The sequence below is a fragment of the Electrona antarctica genome (assembly GCF_951216825.1).
Source record: "Electrona antarctica genome assembly, chromosome: 3".
Classification (NCBI taxonomy): Eukaryota; Metazoa; Chordata; class Actinopteri; order Myctophiformes; family Myctophidae; genus Electrona; species Electrona antarctica.
This window is the reverse complement of record NC_136808.1, coordinates 58378797-58401921: the sequence shown is the minus strand read 5'-3', so window position 1 is coordinate 58401921 and position 23125 is coordinate 58378797. Positions and strand designations below refer to the sequence as shown.

Genomic DNA, 23125 nt, shown 5'->3' with positions numbered 1-23125 from the left:
TTTTCAAGGCCTCAGTAATGCCTTTACAAGATTGTTGGATGGAGATGACCACATGTCCCTGACATCCCCCAACGTGTTGATCAGTCAGCCATTAAGATGTAACGGATGCAACGGGACGTGCACTAATTCAAGAGGGGAGGATGTAACCCAGGTCATGGAAACTGGTTACTAATGAAGAAATGGAGCAAGTCTACCTAACTTGATTTCCCCCTGTCATGCTGCTGACAAATAGTCAGCCAAGGCCATGGAGACTGACAGGTGAATTTCACCCAATCAGACGACACACCTCAACTGCTTGCCCCGCCCTTCTCTGCTCCCCAGTCTCACACAGAAGCTGCACTGAACTGAAGAAGTCCCCCATGACAGAGAGAGAGAGGCACAGAGCCCAAACAGATCAATAATTAGAACAATAAATAAGCTTAAAGCTAGAAAAGACAGCACACACACCTTGCCCATCAACTGAGGGCTGAGAGTTTGTTCTGCTAAACATTGGTGAGTTGCTACAAACTTTGTTAGCTAAGCTAGTAGCCATGATGTTTAGCTAAGCCTGTAGCCATGATGGTTAGCCATGAGAGTTAGCAGCTAATTGGCTAGAGCCACCATGTTATTCCAATGCTTTTCATGTTTGGCTAGCAGTAGCACATTGTTCCAAGCTAACCTACCTGGTTAATTATGTGGATACAGTTTGTACTCTAAATAGAACAGAACTATTTTCTGTCATCAATGTAGATGGCCGTGTGTTGGTTTTATTTAAGTTTTGTACATTTTGTTACATTTTAGCCTTTGATAAAATAGGCTGCTAAGTAAAGGATACTTTCCACACCTTTCATTTCCTAGCTGTGTGTGACTGTGTGCTGGGGGTAGCTGCAGCATCACCATTCCTGGTGATTGAGAGCACTTTATTTGCATACCATTGGTGAGAAAAGCACTTTTGTTACAATGCATTTTATTTAAATGAGAATGTATTTTATTTTCATACTGAAAGAAGTTTGTTGTATATTATTTTAATTAATTGAAACACACTGAACGGAAACACTGTAAAGAATTACTGTTAATTATAGTTCTTCATGCTGTCCTGTATGCATGCCATACAGGTCAGGTTTTTTGGATGAGGCCAGAGTTTAGGTCTACCAAGGATGGCGAGCGACTAACCCAGGAGGATTGCATGCGAAGACCATCTTTGATTTTCCTTGGAGACATACTCTGCATCAAGTCTGTGTGTTCTATCAGTGTGGTAGGACAGAACTGAGCACAATCACAGAACTTGAACAGTGAACACTGCACAACATTCAGTACACCACACTACTACACCCCGCAGTGTGGTTGGACTGTCATTGAACTCACTCTCACATTCATCCATTTGTGGTTTACATTGGGTTCATTGACTGTATTGACACTGTACTGAATTGATGTATACTGTGTTTTGAATTGAAGGTAATTGTAATTTCATTCTGTATTGGGATTAAGAGTTCATGGATCCATAGTTCATTAATATTCATACTTACCATACAGTTAAAAGGATATTTACAATTAAAAAGATATCTATAGTTAAAAGGATACTAACTAAAAAGATACTTACCAGGGTGCACCCGAGGATAAAAACCAGTAGATCATAAAACTAGATTAAAACCCATAGGTTCAAACCCATAGGACCTGTAGAATAAATTAAAGGGTACTTCACCAAAATATTTAAGGGTTTAACTTGAAAGATAATAGTGATCTAATCACTGACGTCAAGAGGTGACTACAAGTTACGCACTATCTGAGCTCATTATTGTTGTTTACTGTTGTCTATGTCTGTATGTGTGTTTTTGGTACCATTCAATTTATTTACTATTTTCTATAATACAAGCCGGCCGTTCTTTATTACATGCTACATACTGGTGTGGTCTCATTTCAATCATTTTACTCTTTTATGCTCCCAGAGCCGAACCTAACTGAATACTAGTCCAGATTTAATACTTTATTGTTCTTGGTCATACGTCCATTATACAAAGGTATTACCGGTACACTTGTTACACAGGCGTAGACCAAATTGTTGTTTTTATGTTTGTATTTTGTAACACAAAGATGTCCCGGGGCCTCCACGTTCACACAGCAGCGGCAGAGCAAGACGAGCGACTGTGGCTCAGGAGGTAGAGCAGGTCTTCCAATGATCCATGGGTCGGCGGTTCGAATCCTGGCTCCTCCTGTCTATATGTCTAAGTGTCCTTGGGCAAGACACTGAACCCCAAATTGCTCCCGATGTACTGGCTGGTACCTTGCATGGCTTCCGCCGCAATCAGTGTGTGAATGTAATGCACTATGTAAAGCGCCTTGGACAAAGGCGTTATATAAATGCACCATTTACAATAGGCAAGGCAGACCCCTTCCCGGGGTACGTCTGTTTAGTGGTAGGAAGTCTAGGCTGAAAATCATTTGGCCTTCATTCATGGCTGTTATACTGTACTTTTGAGACCTTTACTGACCAACTATGTCGATACTGTTGTGGTAGTGGTAGTGGTAGTTTTAGCTGTTGACAGGGCGGCGGGCATTCGAGCATGGGGCTAAATATGTATTTTTTTTACTTTGCTTTTTTTATTATTTACTATAGTCCTACTAGACCCCAAGAAATTAGATCTGGCCACAGAAGATCACAGGATCTACTGAATGTGAAGGTAGCCTACTGGGGGGAAGCCACACTGTGTCATAGGCTCAATATGTCGGTTTGACACATTCAGTAGATCCTGTGATCTTTTGTGGCCAGATGTAATTTCTTGGGGTCTGGTATGACTATAGTAAATAATAAAAAAAATAATATAATGTATGTTGGTGTACTACATCAACACTCACTATTACCTAGAAGTTTTTTGCTGATTGGTTGATTCTGAATTATGATTTAGAACAGATGGGCAGATGTTCATTAAACTTTGTTAGGAACGATCAGTAGACTGCCCTAAAGAGATTCATGATTCAAAGGTCAAGGTCTTTTCTATTCTCCGGTATGGGCTTTCTACTAGGATGTAACATGACCACTTAGAGAATGCATGAAAAAAGAGAGGGTGGGGGGGAGGGGGGGATTAAAGACTTACAAATGGATCAATTAACAATGAGGACTTTAGTACATCAAGTGTATCTGTCTGTAATACGAGTACATTTATTAGATTCATTTAAGCAATGTCATATGTTAGCCGCAATTATCACAGTGTAGTTGCAAGGTGAGATTAATGCCTGATTGCAGAGAGAGAGAGAGAGAGAGAGAGAGAGAGAGAGAGAGAGAGAGAGAGAGAGAGAGGTCAGAGGAACATTGATTGCAGATTGATGTGGTGTGAAGGGTACTAGCAGCGATGGTGAATTCACCTGAATACACTGAATACACCCACATAGTAATGCAGCATATTAACCCCTTGAGTACAGTATATGTATGTGCCCTTGAGCACAGCATGAAACCCTTCGAGTATATCTGACTAAACTAACTCCACAAGCTACGTATCATTTGGCTCAGTTTTCAAACCTGAGAAAAAATATGGACACAGTTTTAAGATCCTTGACGGAAACAGTATAAACCACAAATCTGACCTGTGCAGGTCTCTAAGACCCCTCTATAAAGACAGACTCAGATTTCACAGCATTCTCTGAAAGATAATTAGAAAAAGTATTATAAAAAACAACCTAATAGTAATTCTTCATTGAGCCCTTTCAGGTTTTCAGTTTGTGAGGTGTGTATATACCACGCTTCTCTCAACCTATTGTTGTTGGAAGAAAAGCTCAAATATTGATTGAGATAAGTGTAGTACAAAACCCGGTGTGAATCTTCTTAAAAAAAAGACTTGGAAAGTGTATCATAACAACGTCCTGACTCCTGAGGTTTTTTTTGTCAATGTATGTTGTATAAGTCAAATATGTACGTAGTAGGTTCAAGTATGTGAAAAACTAATTTAATTATTTTTATTCTTATTTAGTTTCTTTATTTAGTTACATTGTAGATTTGTATTATTATTACAAAACATGCACTAACCACTTCAGTCCTATATTTCTATATTGTAGTATTGATACTTTCACTTAAAGGGTAAGACCACTTTTTTAGAGGTTTGGGTTGTTTTCTTACCTTATTATGGTCAAACTAGTCCAGTCCAGGAGTTATTTCGCTCCATAGTGCAGTTTTACAGAAAATAACGTTATAAAAATACCAGCCCATTGACTTCCATTGTAACGGGGAAACAGCTCTCAAAGTCACTATTTTAGTACGTAAACAAACACAAACAAAGTTGTTTCATACAATATAGAGCAACACCAAAACTCATGTGGTTTTATTTCTTCATAAAAATGGTAACTTCCTGTTGATTTTACTATATGAAGATCTGGATCCGGATCCATGGATCCAGTCCGGGTTTTCTTCTGAATAAAAATGGACAAATCAACAGGAAGTTAACATTTTTATGAAAAAATAAAACCACATGAGTTTTGGTGTTGCTCTATATTGTCTGAAACAACTTTGTTTGTGTTTGTTTACGAACTAAAAGAGTGATTTTGAGAGCTGTTTCCCCGTTACAATGGAAGTCAATGGGCTGGTATTTTTATAACGTTATTTTCTGTAAAACTGCACTATGGAGCGAAATAACTCCTGGACTGGACTAGTTTGACCATAATAAGGTAAGAAAACAACCCAAACCTCTAAAAAAGTGGTCTTACCCTTTAAGTAAAAAATGTGAGGTGGGGGGAGTGGTTATGGGTGTGATATAGGGGTGGGGGGAGTGGTTATGGCTGTGATATAGGGGTGGGGGGAGTGGTTATGGGTGTGATATAGGGGTGGGGGGAGTGGTTATGGTTGTGATATAGGGGTGGGGGGGAGTGGTTATGGGTGTGATATAGGGGTGGGGGGAGTGGTTATGGGTGTGATATAGGGGTGGGGGGAGTGGTTATGGGTGTGATATAGGGGTGGGGGGAGTGGTTATGGGTGTGATATAGGGGTGGGGGGAGTGGTTATGGGTGTGATATAGGGGTGGGGGGAGTGGTTATGGGTGTGATATAGGGGTGGGGGGAGTGGTTATGGGTGTGATATAGGGGTGGGGGGAGTGGTTATGGGTGTGATATAGGGGTGGGGGGAGTGGTTATGGGTGTGATATAGGGGTGGGGGGAGTGGTTATGGGTGTGATATAGGGGTGGGGGAGTGGTTATGGGTGTGATATAGGGGTGGGGGGAGTGGTTATGGGTGTGATATAGGGGTGGGGGGAGTGGTTATGGGTGTGATATAGGGGTGGGGGGAGTGGTTATGGGTGTGATATAGGGGTGGGGGGAGTGGTTATGGGTGTGATATAGGGGTGGGGGGAGTGGTTATGGGTGTGATATAGGGGTGGGGGAGTGGTTATGGGTGTGATATAGGGGTGGGGGGAGTGGTTATGGGTGTGATATAGGGGTGGGGGGAGTGGTTATGGGTGTGATATAGGGGTGGGGGGAGTGGTTATGGGTGTGATATAAGGGTGGGGGGAGTGGTTATGGGTGTGATATAGGGGTGGGGGAGTGGTTATGGGTGTGATATAGGGGTGGAGACAAGTAGCTATTGTCACACCCATTCCTCTCAGCTCAGAGGTGCTAAAAAAAGGCATTTTCTGTAGTTTGGGTTTTTTTGTTTAACAAGTTTAAAAGAGTCTGCAAATATCTTCTGCAAATATGTTTGCAGAAGATTGTTCAATGAACAATACATCATATGAAATCTTAGATTCTGTATTCTGTATAATATGTAAAAAACTGAAAAATATATGACCATGGCCTACTTTTGTCTCAAATCACTGTATTTGATCACATATTCTCTTTTTAGTGATATATAGCATTCCATGTTGGGTAGTCTCTTTTCAGTAGGCTATGTCAGGTAGCTTTCTTTTTGTTTTCTTATAATTTGGTTAAAGGGCAACTTTAGTTTTTTTCAACCGGGTTCATGTTTTAGGTTGTTGTTTGACAAAGTAAAATATGTGTTCATTTTTTTTCATTTGCTGCTTTCTTTTGAGTGCTACTGATGTTTAGGCTGAGGTATGTATAGTTTTTTGTGTGTTCTAGTGCCGTCGTATTTAGAAAGAATTGTTGGTTGAGGTCGTTGAGTCTTTTTTGGAATATCATAATTTTTGCCTTGGCTAGATTTACTGTCAGGGCCAAGAGGTGAAGGTGCTGCTGTAATCCTTCTTTCACACACTTTTACTTTCACAAGTACACGCAGACCCTGTCCATGTCTGTCAAGTCTCTCATCTCACTCAATTACACACTTTATAATAATTCCGTTCTAGTTTTCTCTCTCTCTCTTTCATGAACTCTCAGCCAGTCTTCTCTCAGCCTCAGTCACCATCTCAGTTTCTCTATTTCTTTGTCTTTCTTGCCATGGACGCACGGCACACACACACACACACGCACATGCACACGCACACACACGCACACGCACACGCACACATGCACACACACTCAAAAATGAAGTTGCTGTCTATCAATATGGGCATGCAGACTGATTAATGACCCGCTGAATAGAAGCGATCATCTGGTCTCAGACCTTGACCCACGTCCACTGGCCTCAGATTGGCCTGGTCACTGTTGGTGCAAACACACTCAGGATGGATTCAAACAGACAACAGTGTGTTCTGGCTCTGTTTTATTTTTGAGTGGTGTAAACCACTCCTACAACTGGCTTTGTTAGTTACGTGTCTGTCTGTCTGTCTGTGCTCAAAAAATGAGCATGGTTGCTATGGTCACCCAGTTCACCCGGGTGTGATTTCATTACGTCAGACATTACATTTTTTACATTTCTTTTTTGTTTAACAGAAGGGAGTGAACAGGGCTTATGGCGTTATCAGCATTATTATTCAGAATTAATATTATCATATTATAGTATTATTATTAATGTCTATACATTGTTAATTAATCATGTCACATTAATCGTTCTACAAAAAAACTACATTTAGCTGGGGGCGCACTTGTACAGATTTGGCTTTTGGTGACTAGTTTTTGAATTTTGGCGTGGTGTTAGGTATGGGTATAATGTTTTCAAAAAGCTGTGCAAACATATTGGGAGCACCCTTTGCACATACTATAAACTGGGATTTAATATGTAAAAAATCACACCCGTGTGAACTGAGTGGTGTAAGGTCTTATATAGCCTGTCTGACGTAATGAAATCATGTCTGACGTAATGAAATCACACTCGGGTGAACATAGCAACCATGCTCATTTTTTCTGCACAGAAAAAAAAACCCTGTTCACCCGGGTGAACAGGGTGAACATAGCAACCATGCTCATTTTTTCTGCACAGACTAACAAAGCCAGTTGTAGGAGTGGTTTACACCACTCAAAAATCATAACAAATATGCACTTGGGAACTACTTTTTGAATTTTGGCATGGTGTTAGGTATGGGCATAAGGTTTTCAAAATCCATTGCAAACTAATTTGGCTCGCCCCCTAGTGGTTGGTTTGCAATGAAACCACTATTAGATATGTCAGTATATGGTTGAAACCCCGGAACGAAAATACATCGCCTGGATGCAACTGGGACGTATCCTCACTCCTCAGTGATGTATCCCATGGTCATCGGGGATTCGGGTCTCTCGAACATCATACCCCTCACTCGGGTGACCCAGCCGGGGTGATCAAGTCCCGACTTACGTCCCAGTAGCTACCCTCGATCAGAACCACTAGGGAAAGACAGGGCCGCACAATCCGTTGGAACCACTCCGGAACTACTGAGAGGTACAATTCTGGTATGTGGAGGGACTAGGCTCTTCTATCAAATAATTGATAGAGATTTTTCAATGGATTATGTTACTAGTGGGTGTGCTAAATAACATACTAAATTCTTACAAAAAACAAACATCTAGAAAGGCATCGTTTTCAAGATGGCGTCCACGATGGAGCTTTAAGCCAGGATAAAATGCGGTCTCACTTCCTTCTTGGACTACAAGTCACACCTCCATGCAGCCCCCCCCCCCCCCCCCCCCCTCTCATTGTCATTGTAGGAATTCAGCAATCCAGTCAAACTCTAGTCAAACACACAGACTGCATATCTTTTCTGGCCATAGGGTGCAAATTTTATATTGTGCTACTGTTATCTACTACCAATAATATTAAAGGTGGGGTGAAATGGTTAATTTGGGCATTTTATTTTGAAGTTTCAGCCTGAAACGGCCGGCTCTGAGTTTCTGAACGAAACAGAGCGTCGCATCCCTCCAGGCGATGGGACGGTAGCTCTGCTACACACACGACCACGCACGACACATGGACTTTGTTTGTTTACAAGGCAGACAGTCGGCCAGCTCTACCGGTTTACTGCTATGTAACTTATTTCTAACCTATAATGTTTTCAGATACATGAATGAGACTAAATACGGAGTAGTTCTGTAATCAAAACCACCTGTGTTTGGACCGGCGCACAGCAATGGGAATAACACAGGTGAATGAAATCAAGCTTCATTTGTATTCATGTGAGCCTCTACACGTCTTCAAACATCACGTTTTCGTTCAAAGGAAGTAATTAAAATTATGATTTTTGATACACAAAAATGGAAAATTGCCAGGCTAAACCTGCACATATACAACAGACAAAAATCCTGTTCATTCATCCTGTGTTAATTTAAGATAAGAGACACACACACACACACACACACACATGCACACACACACACACACACACACACACACACACACACACACACACACACACACACACACACACACACACACACACACACACACACACACACACACTCTCTCTCTCTCGCAGAGCCTAGATTGCCTTATTTTTAGCTGCATCTCTTCCGCAGCCCTGACCTACATCACAGGCTCACAGCATGAATAAAGCAGCAGAGGAAAGCATGGCGCAAAATGAGAGGAGGGGGGGGGCAGGAGAGGGTTGGGGTGGTGGGGGAACGGGTCGGTTGGATGGTGAGGCGTGCAGAGACGAAGGTGTGACCAGAGAAATGAATTCCCCCCAGTGTGAAATGACAGTTCCACTTCTGTCACGTACCAGACCTCACCAGCTAGCTCCCTGAGGAATGCTATGCACGCACGCACGCACGCACGCACGCACGCACGCACGCACGCACGCACGCACACACACGCACACACGCACACCCTCATACATGCATGCACACAGCGCACACCCTCATACACGCAGACACACCCTCTTACACGCACACAAGGGTCACACATGGCTACGCATGCATACATGCATTATGGCACCCCACACACACACACACTGCGCGCACACACACACACACACTTTGTTAGGGGGCAAACAGGTGACGGAGAGATCACAGAGCCTGTCAGGACTCAGACCTGACAGGAGGTGCTTTTCTCACTTTAAACCGAATCTGACAAAGAGTGTGGAGTTAAATTATTAAGTGACGCCGGAAGCATCACTGGCTCGCCACAATCAGGCCTTTGGAACAGTGCCACAACATGCCGCCTGCCATGAAGAATCAGCAATAGAAATGTCACAATTTAATTCACTTATACCTTCACAGACACATTGTCCTGTATAGGATGCAGAGCCGTCTAGAAGTTTGTGAGGGACTGTCTGTAAGTCTGTGATGATTCTGTCTGTGTGTCTGTATGTCAGTAGGCCAAGGAAGTACCTCAATGCATATATATTTTTCACATAATGGTTTAGATTTTTAACATACATTTTATATTGGAAGTCATTGTTAGTTGGATTGGGCTCCCCAATGTGGAGTCATACGTCATAGATATGTCGATGACTGACATTACAGATTGGCCACAGATTATTAGACCATTATTGGACCACTTCTTGTCTTCATGCCCTAGAGGCTAGATCGATGCTTCACTCTGACTTAAAGGAGAGTTTCATGCTAGAAGGCTTTCTTACCTTTTGTTGTAGTTGTTAGGTCCGCAACAAAGTGGTCCAGGTGTTATTTTGTGCAAAAACACATTATTGGCTATTTCCCCCTACCCCACCATAAGCCCTGAATGGGGCGCTGGGTTTTAGTCCTAATTCGTTTTATTCTCGTCTATCGCGAGATTTCGCGAGCTCCATGCAAGTGGATGGAGCTCACAAAGTCTCGCGATAGACGAGACTTCACACTTTACGGCTGGAACACAGCAGCGGCGTTACTATGGAGTAAAGTGTGACGCTACACATACTGTTGACATTATGAAGAGAGGATTTATACAAAAAAAAGTGATTTTCGAGCGATGGAAATAAGCAAATTAGAACTAAAACCCAGCGCCCCATTCAGGGCTTATGGTGGGGTAGGGGGAAATGGCCAATAATGTGTTTTTGCACAAAATAACACCTGGACCACTTTGGTGCGGACCTAACAACTACAATGAAAGGTAAGAAAGCCTTCTAGCATGAAACTCCTTTAAGGTCCATGCGTCTGTGTAGGCCTGGATATAATGTGTCAATATAATGTGTCTCATGTTGATTCTGCACATTCCACACTCGCAAGCCTTGTAGTCGACTCAAGGAGAGTACATTGGCTGTGGGGGAAAAAGAGAGAGAGAGAGAGAGAGACCGCTCCAGGCCTCAAATGTAACTCAATTACACAGTAAAATCCGGAGTGTTCATTTAACTCTTGAGAGTTTATACAAATAGAACCAAATGGACACTCGGGACCATTTTGTACACTCCCTGAGTTAAATGTACACTCAGGCGTTTACTGTGTACAATGGATTGTACTGTGTACAATGTGCATGCTGTGGCGAGCAACGTGCGAGGGAGTTCACTTCAGAGCTGCGATGGATCCATATACATGAAACTGAAGATGACATATGGAAAATACACGGTCTCATTCTCTCTTATCTTTCACTCTTATATGGGCACGGTGCACAGCAGCAAGCAGAGCGCAGAGCGGCTGCTTTGCCTCTGGACACGTTAGCACGCATGATTCCTGTGATTCCATACTGTACCGTGCAGACATGTACGCATGCATACATAAGCAACTATAGTGGAAAGATGCACCCAGTGGAACGCAAACCTCCGCCAGGAAGGAAGCATGCCCCAATACTAATACTTCCACTGTCGGATGCAATACCGTCAGGCTGCATCTCTTCTGTCTCCCTGTGTCTGGTTCACAGGCATGCATATGCAGCGATGCACCGTGGTGCATGTTGTCACATTTAATCTGGGCCTTAATCATCAGGCATGGGATGTAACGGAACAGCATGTCTCTCCCATGTGAGTGCACACGCGTGCGTCGCACGTGCCAATGTCTCTCTGTCTGTGTGTGCTGCAGGTACATGTGTGCCTCAGTCATACCTCATGTAGGTGTACTGTACTGTACTGTACTGTACTGTACTGTACTGTACTGTACTGTACTGTACTGTGGTAAATGGTGCATTTATATAGCGCCTTTATCCAAGGCGCTTTACATAGATTGTGCATTACATTCACCCATTCACACACACATTCACACACCGATGCCGGACGAAGCAAAGCAAAGTTACTATATTTACCCAGGGTATCTGGGCTAAGCTCAAGAACTTGTTTCCAGCCAGGCCCTGCTCATAGAACATTTCATGGTAGTGGTTCAATGCCTTGCTCAAGGGCACTTCAGCGGTGGTAATTTTAACGTGTCAGACCGCTGATTCGAACTGGCGACCTTCCGGTATCAAGACCGCTCCGCAATCCGTTCGGCCACCGCTGCCACAAAAACCATGCAAGGCACCAACCTGCACATCGGGAGCAATTAGGGGTTCAGTCTTGCTCAAGGACACTTGGACACTAACTCTGGGGGAGCCCGGGTTCGAACTGGCAACCTTGCGGTTACCATCTGGCCACTCTACCCCTGAGCCACCGACGCCCCGGTGGCTCAGGGGTATATACTATACTATAGGAGTATATACTATACTATACTATACTATACTATACTATACTATACTATAGGAGTATATACTATACTATACTATACTATACTATACTATACTATACTATACTATACTATACTATACTATACTATACTATACTATACTATACTATACTATACTATAGGAGTATATACTATACTATACTATACTATAGGAGTATATACTATACTATACTATAGGAGTATATACTATACTATACTATACTATAGGAGTATAGGAGTATATACTATACTATACTATACTATACTATACTATACTATAGGAGTATATACTATACTATACTATACTATACTATACTATACTATACTATACTATACTATAGGAGTATAGGAGTATATACTATACTATACTATACTATACTATACTATACTATAGGAGTATATACTATACTATACTATACTATACTATACTATACTATACTATACTATACTATACTATAGGAGTATATACTATACTATACTATACTATACTATACTATACTATACTATAGGAGTATATACTATACTATACTATACTATACTATAGGAGTATAGGAGTATATACTATACTATACTATACTATACTATACTATAGGAGTATAGGAGTATATACTATACTATACTATAGGAGTATATACTATACTATACTATACTATAGGAGTATAGGAGTATATACTATACTATACTATACTATAGGAGTATAGGAGTATATACTATACTATACTATACTATACTATACTATACTATACTAGTATAGGAGTATATACTATACTATACTATACTATACTATACTATACTAGTATAGGAGTATATACTATACTATACTATACTATACTATACTATACTATACTAGTATAGGAGTATATACTATACTATACTATACTATACTATACTATACTATACTATAGGAGTATAGGAGTATATACTATACTATACTATACTATACTATACTATACTATACTATACTATACTATACTATACTATACTATAGGAGTATAGGAGTATATACTATACTATACTATACTATACTATACTATACTATACTATACTATAGGAGTATAGGAGTATATACTATACTATACTATACTATACTATACTATACTATACTATACTATACTATACTATACTATACTATACTATAGGAGTATAGGAGTATATACTATACTATACTATACTATACTATACTATACTATACTATACGTATCTCTCTCTCTCTCTCTCTCACACAAGGTCACACGTGCCACATTTTGTCATGAACTCTAGACCAGTGACGGGATTGCAAGTGGGTCCCAAAACCATTGGGGAAACACTCCCATTTGAATATTAATATAACAATGTGACTTTAAACCTTGTCATGGCATTTTTTGTTTCAAACCTTGTAAAAATGATTGTGATACAGATACATAGTAATTTAAAGTACACCACCAGATACCTCGGAGACACAGCTGTCATGTTGCTCCCATGGTAGCCCACATTACAAATGTATCCATCTGTCAGTGTCATATCCCACAAGAATTCAAGCTAGCGAGAGTAATGCCTCTGTATAAAAAGGGAAACAAATTAAAACCCGGCAACTACCGCCCTGTTTCCATCCTTTGTTCCATCTCAAAGGTTATAGAGATTATTTCTCAAAGAGATCAGTAGTTACCTTGAAGAACAAAAACTGTTGTTTGAATTCCAATCTGGCTTCAGAACGTCCCACTCCAGTGACTCATGCGTACTCTACTGTATTTGACCGACTACATCAAACGCGAAGTAGCCTCGGGCAGATAACTGCTGGATCTCCAAAAGGCATTTGACACTGTCAATCATTCAATTCTACTGAATAAGCTGAATGTGATTAGTTTTGAACTGAACTGGATGAAATTCTACATTGAGGGAAGAGAACAAGTGGTTGATGTCAATTGAACCCTGTCCTCGTTCCGTCCCAAGAAAGCCTACCTGGGGCTGTTACAGTTCCTTCTATACATTATACATGAAAGCAGTCTGTAACTGCAATTTGTTCTTGTTCACTGACAACTCAGCACTCCTGGTCTCGGGCAAGGACAAATGCAAGTTGAGGAAGCCTGCAGTTCTTAAACTCAGATAAATCTGCACTTCAATGTCATTTCACCTAGACCTTGGTAAAACAGAATCCATGCCTTTTGGGTTAATTCCCTTAGTAATGCAAATGATTTCAAGTAATCTCAAGCAAAGATGAGGTTACCTATGCAGGTTCTTGACAACAAACTGACAGGTGAAAAAAAACTGATCAGGAAAGCCAAGGATTTGTAGCTATGCTTGCACTAAAAACTAAGCTTCAGACCTCCCAAAACAAACTGATTCGAACACTTCTCTGCCTAAAGCCCATGACCGACTTAATTCCAATACACTTAGCTAGTCTAGAATGGCTCAGGGTAGAAGACAGGGTTTAGTAAATAAAAATGGGATTTGTATTTAAGAAATATAGTCAAAGGGGCAGTACATACCCGACTAACTACTTCTCCGAAATGAATGACACAGCCACAGTACTACAGGGAGTGACAATGATCTGGTACTACCCAAATATACAACAGGAAAATTCTCATTCTCTGTCACCAAAATGTGGAATGCCCTGACACCATTCATTTAAAGGAGCATTCAGTGATTTGGGTGATTTGGAAAAAAACCCGGTCCACCCGGTAACAAGATGTGCACATGCACACGCTCTACAGTGGGGGAAGTACAACAGACCAACAGCACGCACACCAATGCCAGCCACACTCGATCATGATTGGAGGAAGGCACGTCTCATCTTGATTGGATGAAAGCTTTGCCACCCAAAGCCCAAACCGAAACTAGGGTTTTTTGACCCCAGGGGCTCACTGGGGACAGGGAGGAACTCCTTATATGGTCAGCACACTTTATAGTAGGGAGGACTATCCAAAAAATAAGAAAAAATAAGTGATAGTTGAATTAAGTGAAATCACTGAATGTACCTTTAAATATGTAAATCACTTATTTACATAATGAGAAATCATCTATCAGGAGACCACACGGAGAGGTAAATAAATTCCCCTAGAAAGGAGGTGCCGTTCTCTGCCGCCGTTTTCCTTTTTTCCTTTGTCCATAATAGTGTTTGTATTTGTTAATGACTTGTATTATTGTGTACTTCATGCTATCTTGATGAATTGAATACAAAGGACCACAATGGAAACAAGTTCCCCGGACGTTTTGTGTTAACCTTTTAGCCTTAATGTCTGACCGTACCTCGTGCTGTTTACATTTCTGACTAATAAAGTATCCAATCAATCAAAAACTACAGTACATTTGATCTGTTAATCCAACCCAAAATATGTTCATGTATTTATTAAAATCTGCATTGATTGATTGTTCAAATAAACATTCTCTGAAAATAAACTGATTGGCTACCATGTTAAGTGGTCATAAGTTTTGGCCCACAACCTCTTTTCTGCAAGTGGGCCCTGACCCAGAAAAAGTTTGGGAACTGCTTGCTACTACTAGCTGCTCTTGACCAAACCAGCCTTTCTCAAATACAGTATGTTATTAAAATGTGTGGAAGACCTTTCAGGAGCCGTGGTGGGTACAGGTAGGGCTATAGTTAGACCTTTCAGGAGCCGTGGTGGGTACAGGTAGGGCTATAGTTAGAAGACCTTTCAGGAGCCGTGGTGGGTACAGGTAGGGCTATAGAGCCGTGGTGGGTACAGGTAGGGCTATAGAGCCGTGGTGGGTACAGGTAGGGCTATAGAGCCGTGGTGGGTACAGGTAGGGCTGTGGAAGACCTTTCAGGAGCCGTGGTGGGTACAGGTAGGGCTATAGTTAGAAGTGATGTTATTGCCATGGCTACATCCACTATGGCTACATCCACTAGTATGGGCAGAATGGAGAGCATTTAGTAGCAAAGACATGATGTAACCAAGGGATGGCATGCCCTAGGAAATAAATGGCGGATGGGGCTCATTGCATTATAAAAGGCCCCCAACCCGCCCCCACACACACATGCAACTTCCAGTCTTTCTGAGCTCGTCCTTCTAGCAAAATCTCTGTCTGTCCGTGTGTCTGTGTGTTCGTCTGTAGCTCTTCTCTTCTCTCCTCCTCTCCTCTCCTCTCCTCTCCTCTCCTCTCCTCTCTTGATGCTATACTTTGAGAGAGTCTGTCAACTGCAGTGCAATTGTCAAGCACTTATGGCTGCACTACATTTTCCACTCCACATTTAACTCCATTTCGCCACTAGACTTCAATGTATGGATCTTTTACTTGAGCCACTGGGGATGGTTGATGAAGACATTGCAGAATGTTCACTGAATTGTTTCCTTTGTGTTGTTTTGTCAAACAGTAATGCTCTGGGTTGGAGTGGGAAGTTTATGATGATGTGAGCTAAACTTTGCCAAATTTGGAAAGACCCTTAAAGTTCTGGAACTTTTTTAAAATAAAGAAAACATTATTTTTAACCAATCTTTACGGTAACTAGCATGGCTGCAGTCTTTGGAGGTGGTCATCCTGTTCAGGTACATTGATTAATCTATACCCTGGTGTCAGGTAGACAAATGTGACTGTTTCTGACCGGGTCCAAGTCATTGAGTTACTCATTTTGTCATGTGAAAGCAGGGAATCATAGCTGCAAATTGACATATTGGTTGTGCAGTTTGACCCTCTAGTTTTTGAGATATGGCTTATACAGTGATGTCTTGCACAGATTTGAGTGTGCGGAGATTCCCTTTATTTTTTCTTCATTATCCTTTTGTGACTCCACCACCTCACTTAGGTTTTTTCAGCAGATGAGCGGTGTTTTCTTATAAAATGTACTTGAGTAAAAGTACAAAAGTATTGGCATGAAAATGTACTTTTAGTATCACAAGTAGAAGGTACTCATTATGCAGAATGAACCATTTCACATGTTTTCAAATGGATAAATTGTAGACGAATCTTTAGAAAATAGCAGATCTACATGCATTGTGAGCTTATAGATCGGCTGTTTTCAAATGGCCAAAATGTATATACTGTAGGTTTAAAGTGGTTAATGTATGTTTTGTAATAATCCAAATTTATAAAGTAACTAAAGTTTTTAAATAATCAAAGTTGAGTAAAAGTAAAATAGTTGCCTTTGAGATGTAGTGGAGTAGAAGTAAAAGTATTGAAAATGGGAAATGCTCCAGTAAAGTAAAAAAATCACACACGTGTGAAGTAAGTGGTGCAACTCTGTGTGGGGGTCCCCGGGGGGGTCCTCGGAACTTTCAGACCCGCAGGAACGTGCCCAGGATGCCGGCCCGGTTCTGGCGAGCCGCCCCACGTCTGAAACGGTCGAGAAATGACAGAGTTACTGTGTGTACTGTACTGTACTGTACTGTACTGTACTGTACTGTACTGTACTGTACTGTACTGTACTGTACTGTACTGTACACCTGAAATCATCATATATACAGTTAATATGTAGGTGTGTGTTAGGCTGCACAACAGTGACACTTGGTTTTGAAAACCAACCAAATGCTATTTTCGTGCTCAGACCCAGCCAGGCAGCCACACACAAAGCTACTTAAAGGAGCATTCAGTGATTTGGGTGATTTGGAAAACCACCCAGTCCGCCCCGGTAACAAAATGTGCACATGCACGCTCTAAAGTGGGGGGAAGTGCAACAGGCCAACAGCATGTGCACCAAGTCCCGCCCCCACTCGATCATGATTGGAGGAAGGCCCCTCTCATCCTGATTGGATGAAGGCTTTGCCACCCGCCACCAAAACTGAAACTAGGGTTTTTTTACCCCAGGGGCTCACTGGGGACAGGGAGGAACTCCTTATATGGTCAGCACACTCTATAGTAGGGAGGATTATCCAGAAAAAAAGAAAAAAATAAGTGATATTTGAATTAAGTCAAATCACTGAATATACCTTTAATGACGTAGTTGCACCACTTTAAAAATACCTCAAAACTGTACTTAAAGGTATATTCAGTGATTTGACTTAATCTAAATATCACTTATTTTTTCTTTTTTTCTGGATAATCCTCCCTACTATAGAGTGTGCTGACCATATAAGGAGTTCCTCCCTGTCCCCAGTGAGCCCCTGGGGTCAAAAAACCCTAGTTTCAGTTTTGGTGGCGGGTGGCAAAGCCTTCATCCAATCAGGATGAGAGGGGCCTTCCTCCAATCATGATCGAGTGGGGTGCACATGCTGTTGGCCTGTTGCACTTCCCCCCACTGTAGAGCGTGCATGTGCACATTTTGTTACCAGGGCGGACTGGGTGGTTTTCCAAATCACTCAAATCACTGAATGCTCCTTTAAGTACTGTACTGGAGTATATGTACTATACTTTACACTACTGCCTGGCAGAGGGCGGATTCCCTTTGGTTGTGTGGTAGAGGTTTGGTTTCTGACCTGGGAGACCCGAGAGAGCTTTCTTGCAGCAAAGTGTGCAAGAAAACGTTGTCTTCTGTATGAAGAGCTGGACTAGTCATTATTCATTTGCAGAGGCGTTTCATTCATGTTGGCAAATACTGTAATGCTTACACACACAAGCATGAAGCAGGCCACAAGCTGAGACTCAAAGAATGAAAATGTGATGTTTCACAGAAACAAGATCCCCCCCCCCCGCTGTACAGAGTTCTGTAGTCGACACTTGACTTCACTGCTATTCCCCAACAATACAACAATACGCTATGCTTTCTGTCAGGAATTGACCGTGTGTGTTCTTTCATGTGTTTCAGATATTGATGAGTGCACGACACAGATGCACTACTGCCAGTCCAACACAGTGTGTATGAACCTCCCTGGGAGTCACCGCTGCGACTGCCTACCAGGCTTCACCAGAGTGGATGAGTACTCCTGCACCGGTACATGTTTACACATTCAAACACATGTTTATCGATTCAACAGCATTGCTCTGTATCGATCCCTACAGTGAATTCTGTTTATCCTCATCCATGTAGCGGGGGGCGGACTTGTACGAAATCAGCAAGATTTGGCTTTTGGTGACTAGTTTCATAATTTTGGTGTGGTGTTAGGTATGGGTATAAGGATTTCAAAAAGCTGTGCAAACGCGTTGGGAGCACCCCCTAGTGGTCTGTTTGCACTGACTCAAATATTGGATGCATATAGGTATGGTTGAAAACCAAAATAATTTAAAATAGATTTTTTAATGGATTCTGTTACTATTGGGTGTGCTAAATAACATACTCAATTTTTAGGAACAACGAACTACCAGAAAGGCATCGTTTTCAAGATGGTGTCCACAGTGGCTAAAATGAGCTAAAATACCTATACACTGGGATTTAATATGTAAAAAGTTATGCACTTCGTAACTACTTTTTGAATGTTGGCATGGTGTTAGGTATGGGCATACGGTTTTCAAAAACCATTGCAAACTAATTTGGCTCGCCCCCTAGTGGCCGGTTTGCAATGAAACCACTATTAGATATGTCAGTATATGGTTGGAACCCTAAATAATTGATAGTCGAGATTTTTGGGTGTGCTAAATAACATACTAAAAGTTTACGGAAAACGAACAACTTGAAAGGCATCGTTTTCAAGATGGCGTCCACGATGGCTGCCGGGAGCCTCATCCTCAATAGAACCACAAGATTCATATTTAAAACATTGCAAACTTTCCCTTTAAACCCCAGTTTGAGGGCAGTTATGGAGCTCTTTTTTTTTCTTGTGGAAAAAAAATTATTCCTACGCAAGAATATGCCTCAACAACATGTGGCGATAAGTCTGTCAAGTTTTTCCAAATATTGCTGCCGAGGTGGTTTCCTGGGTGTTCTGAAGTAGCAATGAAGCAATCTTAGCCTGACACTCTGCCTGAATTTCCATATAGTCTCTCATCATTATTCAGTCTAAAAGTGCTCCCATTGCAGCTGGTTTTCCAAAATGGATGTTGCATGAGTGCTCAGTGATTAGTTGATCCCCTAACCAATCACAAGCCAGTCACAGAATTAAAATATGTCTACGAATTTGACAGTGAACGAATTACAATTATGCTGTTTTCTTCCGTCATCACATTCAAAGGCCAGGTTGGAATTCCAAATGAGGAAAAAAAAGATGGCAGCAGCAGACCCTGAGATCACAACATAACATTATGTACAGTATAGGTCATTAGCGAAACGTTAGTACGCTAAGTAAGTGGTTAAAACAACTTAACCCATTTAGGCCTGACCTCAAAATTAAAAAAAAAATCTTCTAAATCCTATAAAAAATAAATATTTTCACGATTTTTCAAAAATAGCAGACCTACAAGCTCGGCGCGCTACGAGCCTGTAGATCTGCTATTTTTCAATAGCTAAATTATAACATAATGTTTAAAACACCAAAAGGGGTTCCCGCCCAAAATTAAAACATGTAACAACAGCTTAAATTGTTTCACAATATTTTAAGGACAAAACGTTTGACAAATATGTTACACACTTCCAATTTATTTTGAAGTCGATTATCTTTTCTCATGAAGCTCTCAGAAGTTTCCCCTTCCGTGACTTTTCCTAAATAGTCGAGCAGAATGATCTCTTTTTCCCCCGTCTAAAAGCGTTATAATAAGCGTTAATAATTATGTCTCACCCTTTCTCCGGCGGGCAGAAGGTCTTCACACCTCCAGACCACCTGGAGACGTGTCATTGTTCTAGGTAATTGCATAATTTGCATTTCAGTTCGGAACCTGGCAAAGCAATTTCTCCCCTTAAAAGAAAATAAATAAATAAGACTAAAACTGTATAATAACGCCAACCTAAACCTACCTACTGTAAATGTTGTATTTTGTCTAAGCAATATGGCTGCTGCAAACAACCTGCGCGTTTGGCTCAAAACGAAGCACAGTGTGTAACGGTAAAGGCATAGGGCTCTTATTTTCGTCCGAGCTTTCTAAAGCCACTATTTGGGGATTTAGCATTGGGGAAGGGGCGTTCGTTCCCCTACTACAGTGGCAATTTTGGTCACCTGCCTAAATCCCTAAAACACCTCCGCTATACCCGTTACATTATGCATAGGTGTGGTTTGGGCGTGACAATAATTAAACCATTCACCGCGCCACATGCCATTGCCGTTAACAGATCCCTTATCCGTTGCCCGTTATGCCCAGTGCTATATTGCTTCATAGCCTTACGGTCTATGCTTCATAGCCTTACGGTCTATGCTTCATAGCCTTACGGTCTATGCTCATAGCCTTACGGTCTATGCTTCATAGCCTTACGGTCTATGCTCATAGCCTTACGGTCTATGCTCATAGCCCATGGAAGAGTGATGCGTTGCTGCCTTGAAGTCTCACTTATGCTGCACCCCCCCCCCACCCCCACCCCGTGCCGTTTTTCTTCTTTTTTTCCCACCGTGCACAGAGCCAAGAACACTCATCTTTTCATTGAGTCACAACTCGCTCAGATTTCGCTCATCAAGCGAAAAGGAAAGGTCGGGAAATCTGATTACACCCCATTTGCTGCGCTATGGGGTGATGAAACGGAAGAGCAAATGGAGTCGCTCACAATGCCTGGCACAAGCCAAATAACTTCTTTGACTAGACAATTATATAAACACAGTGGACACAAGGAAGTGACAGGCTCTCACTTCTGCTGATTATAGGAAAATTACAAAGAGATGCGTAGGAGAATAAGGAGAGATGAAGCAGCCTGACTGCGGACATCCCCATTGCAGGCGTGTGGTGTGCACCGCTCTATACCAAACTAATCGGCATAATGGATAGCGGGACCAAAATACCAGGGACAGTGCAAGCTCCTATACTCGTAATTTTCGGGGCAGATTTGCAGGTAATGTCAGGGACGAAAATAGAGCCGGACACCTGAAACAGGGGCTCTAAATTGTTGATTGCCTTTCAACAAAACCGTATTTGATAGACATAAGCATCACCAACATGTTACTGATTATAGGAAAATTAGAATCACAGTGTTTTGTTGAGAATTACAAGTGGGGGAACCTTTGATTGTTGTGCACCGGGCCGACGCGCGCACTGCCGACATTTACTTGGAGTGGGAATGCGTTGCCATTCCAAATAAAAATGACCGTGTTTGAAATAACTCCAAACCGAACCCATAAATGTAACCTCTAAATGTCAGTCAAAAGATAAAAAACACTTTTGTGTTATCTCTCACTTTTGGAGTGTCTAAGGCCCCATGGGGAGAGAGTGGCCAATAGTATCATAGGACAAAAACAATTAAATTTGATCTGAAGTCTGTTTGTGTGGTAGCTGTTCTTACTGCCGTCATGTGTAATAACACCACTATCTTATGCTGCGTGCACAGGGGCAGGTGCAAAAGATGCAAATAGTAAGGGCATTTTATCAGGTATTTGACCAATCTGGGAACTAAATTGTTACCAAGAAATTTCTTCACCAATGTGTTTCTAAAGGTGTCTAATAACATGTACTAAAAGTTTGAAATTCAACTCCCGTGGGAAAGTTGAGTTATTAGCATAATATGTGACCATACCCATAACATCCTATATAAGGCAAAAAAGTCCAATTTTCATCATTCTTTAAGTAGCATGTGACATATGAAACTAGGGTGATTTCATGATTCTGAATCCATTCCAAGCATTAGTTTTGCAAAAAAAAAACACTCCTTGGGCTAAATTAGGCCATATCCACTTGACCAAATGTGCTGACCTCATCACGTTTGTGTGGCCGTTTTCCTCCCAAGGAGTGTTTTTTGTGCAAAACTAATGCTTGGAATGGATTCAGAATCATGAAATCACCCTAGTTTCATATGTCACATGCTACTTAAAGAATGATGAAATTTGGACTTTTTTGCCTTATATAGGATGTTATGGGTATGGTCACATATTATGCTAATAACTCAACTTTCCCACGGGAGTTGAATTTCAAACTTTTAGTACATGGTGAAGAAATTTCTTGGTAACAATTTAGTTCCCAGATTTGCATAGATTTCTCTTACTAAAAGCTACACACTGTATTTGTACCTGTTGTAGCTTTTGCAGCAGCTACAAGCGGTGGACGTATCTTTGTATTTTCATGTCGCTGGCTTCCATTGGAAATAAATGGTGGACTATATCGTTGCATCTGCCCGTGTGAGCGCAGCATCACTATTTTACAACCCGTGCTGAACACAAACCCACGACATAAAGGGATATTTCACTTTTCAAACATGTTTGGAGTCATTTTAAGGTCTTTTTAAGCTTTGAGAGACAGTTTTTCAGTTGCTTGATTCAGTATTTAGATTTGATATTCAGATATATCAGACATGCCAAGTTCCTATACAAACCCATTGTAACTTCAAACTCCATTTTAACCCGTCCTTGTTTTTAAATCATATTCCAAAAACAACGACCCCCTCACGTATTTGAAGGACAATATCAGTCAACAGAACCAGCTAGGCCTACGG

At 41.4% G+C, this 23125-nt stretch overlaps 1 protein-coding gene across 6 annotated transcripts in view; it reads left to right on the top strand.

The window, feature by feature from the left end:
- The window catches only part of LOC306920665 (protein kinase C-binding protein NELL1-like), a 424011-nt gene that overhangs the window by 242742 nt on the left and 158144 nt on the right, over positions 1 to 23125 (top strand). For all 6 annotated transcript variants that reach the window (XM_079497477.1, XM_079497478.1, XM_079497476.1 and 3 more), the window contains one exon: positions 18497 to 18622. In XM_079497477.1, the coding sequence (XP_079353603.1) occupies positions 18497 to 18622 (126 nt within the window). The remainder of the gene's footprint in view (positions 1 to 18496; positions 18623 to 23125) is intronic.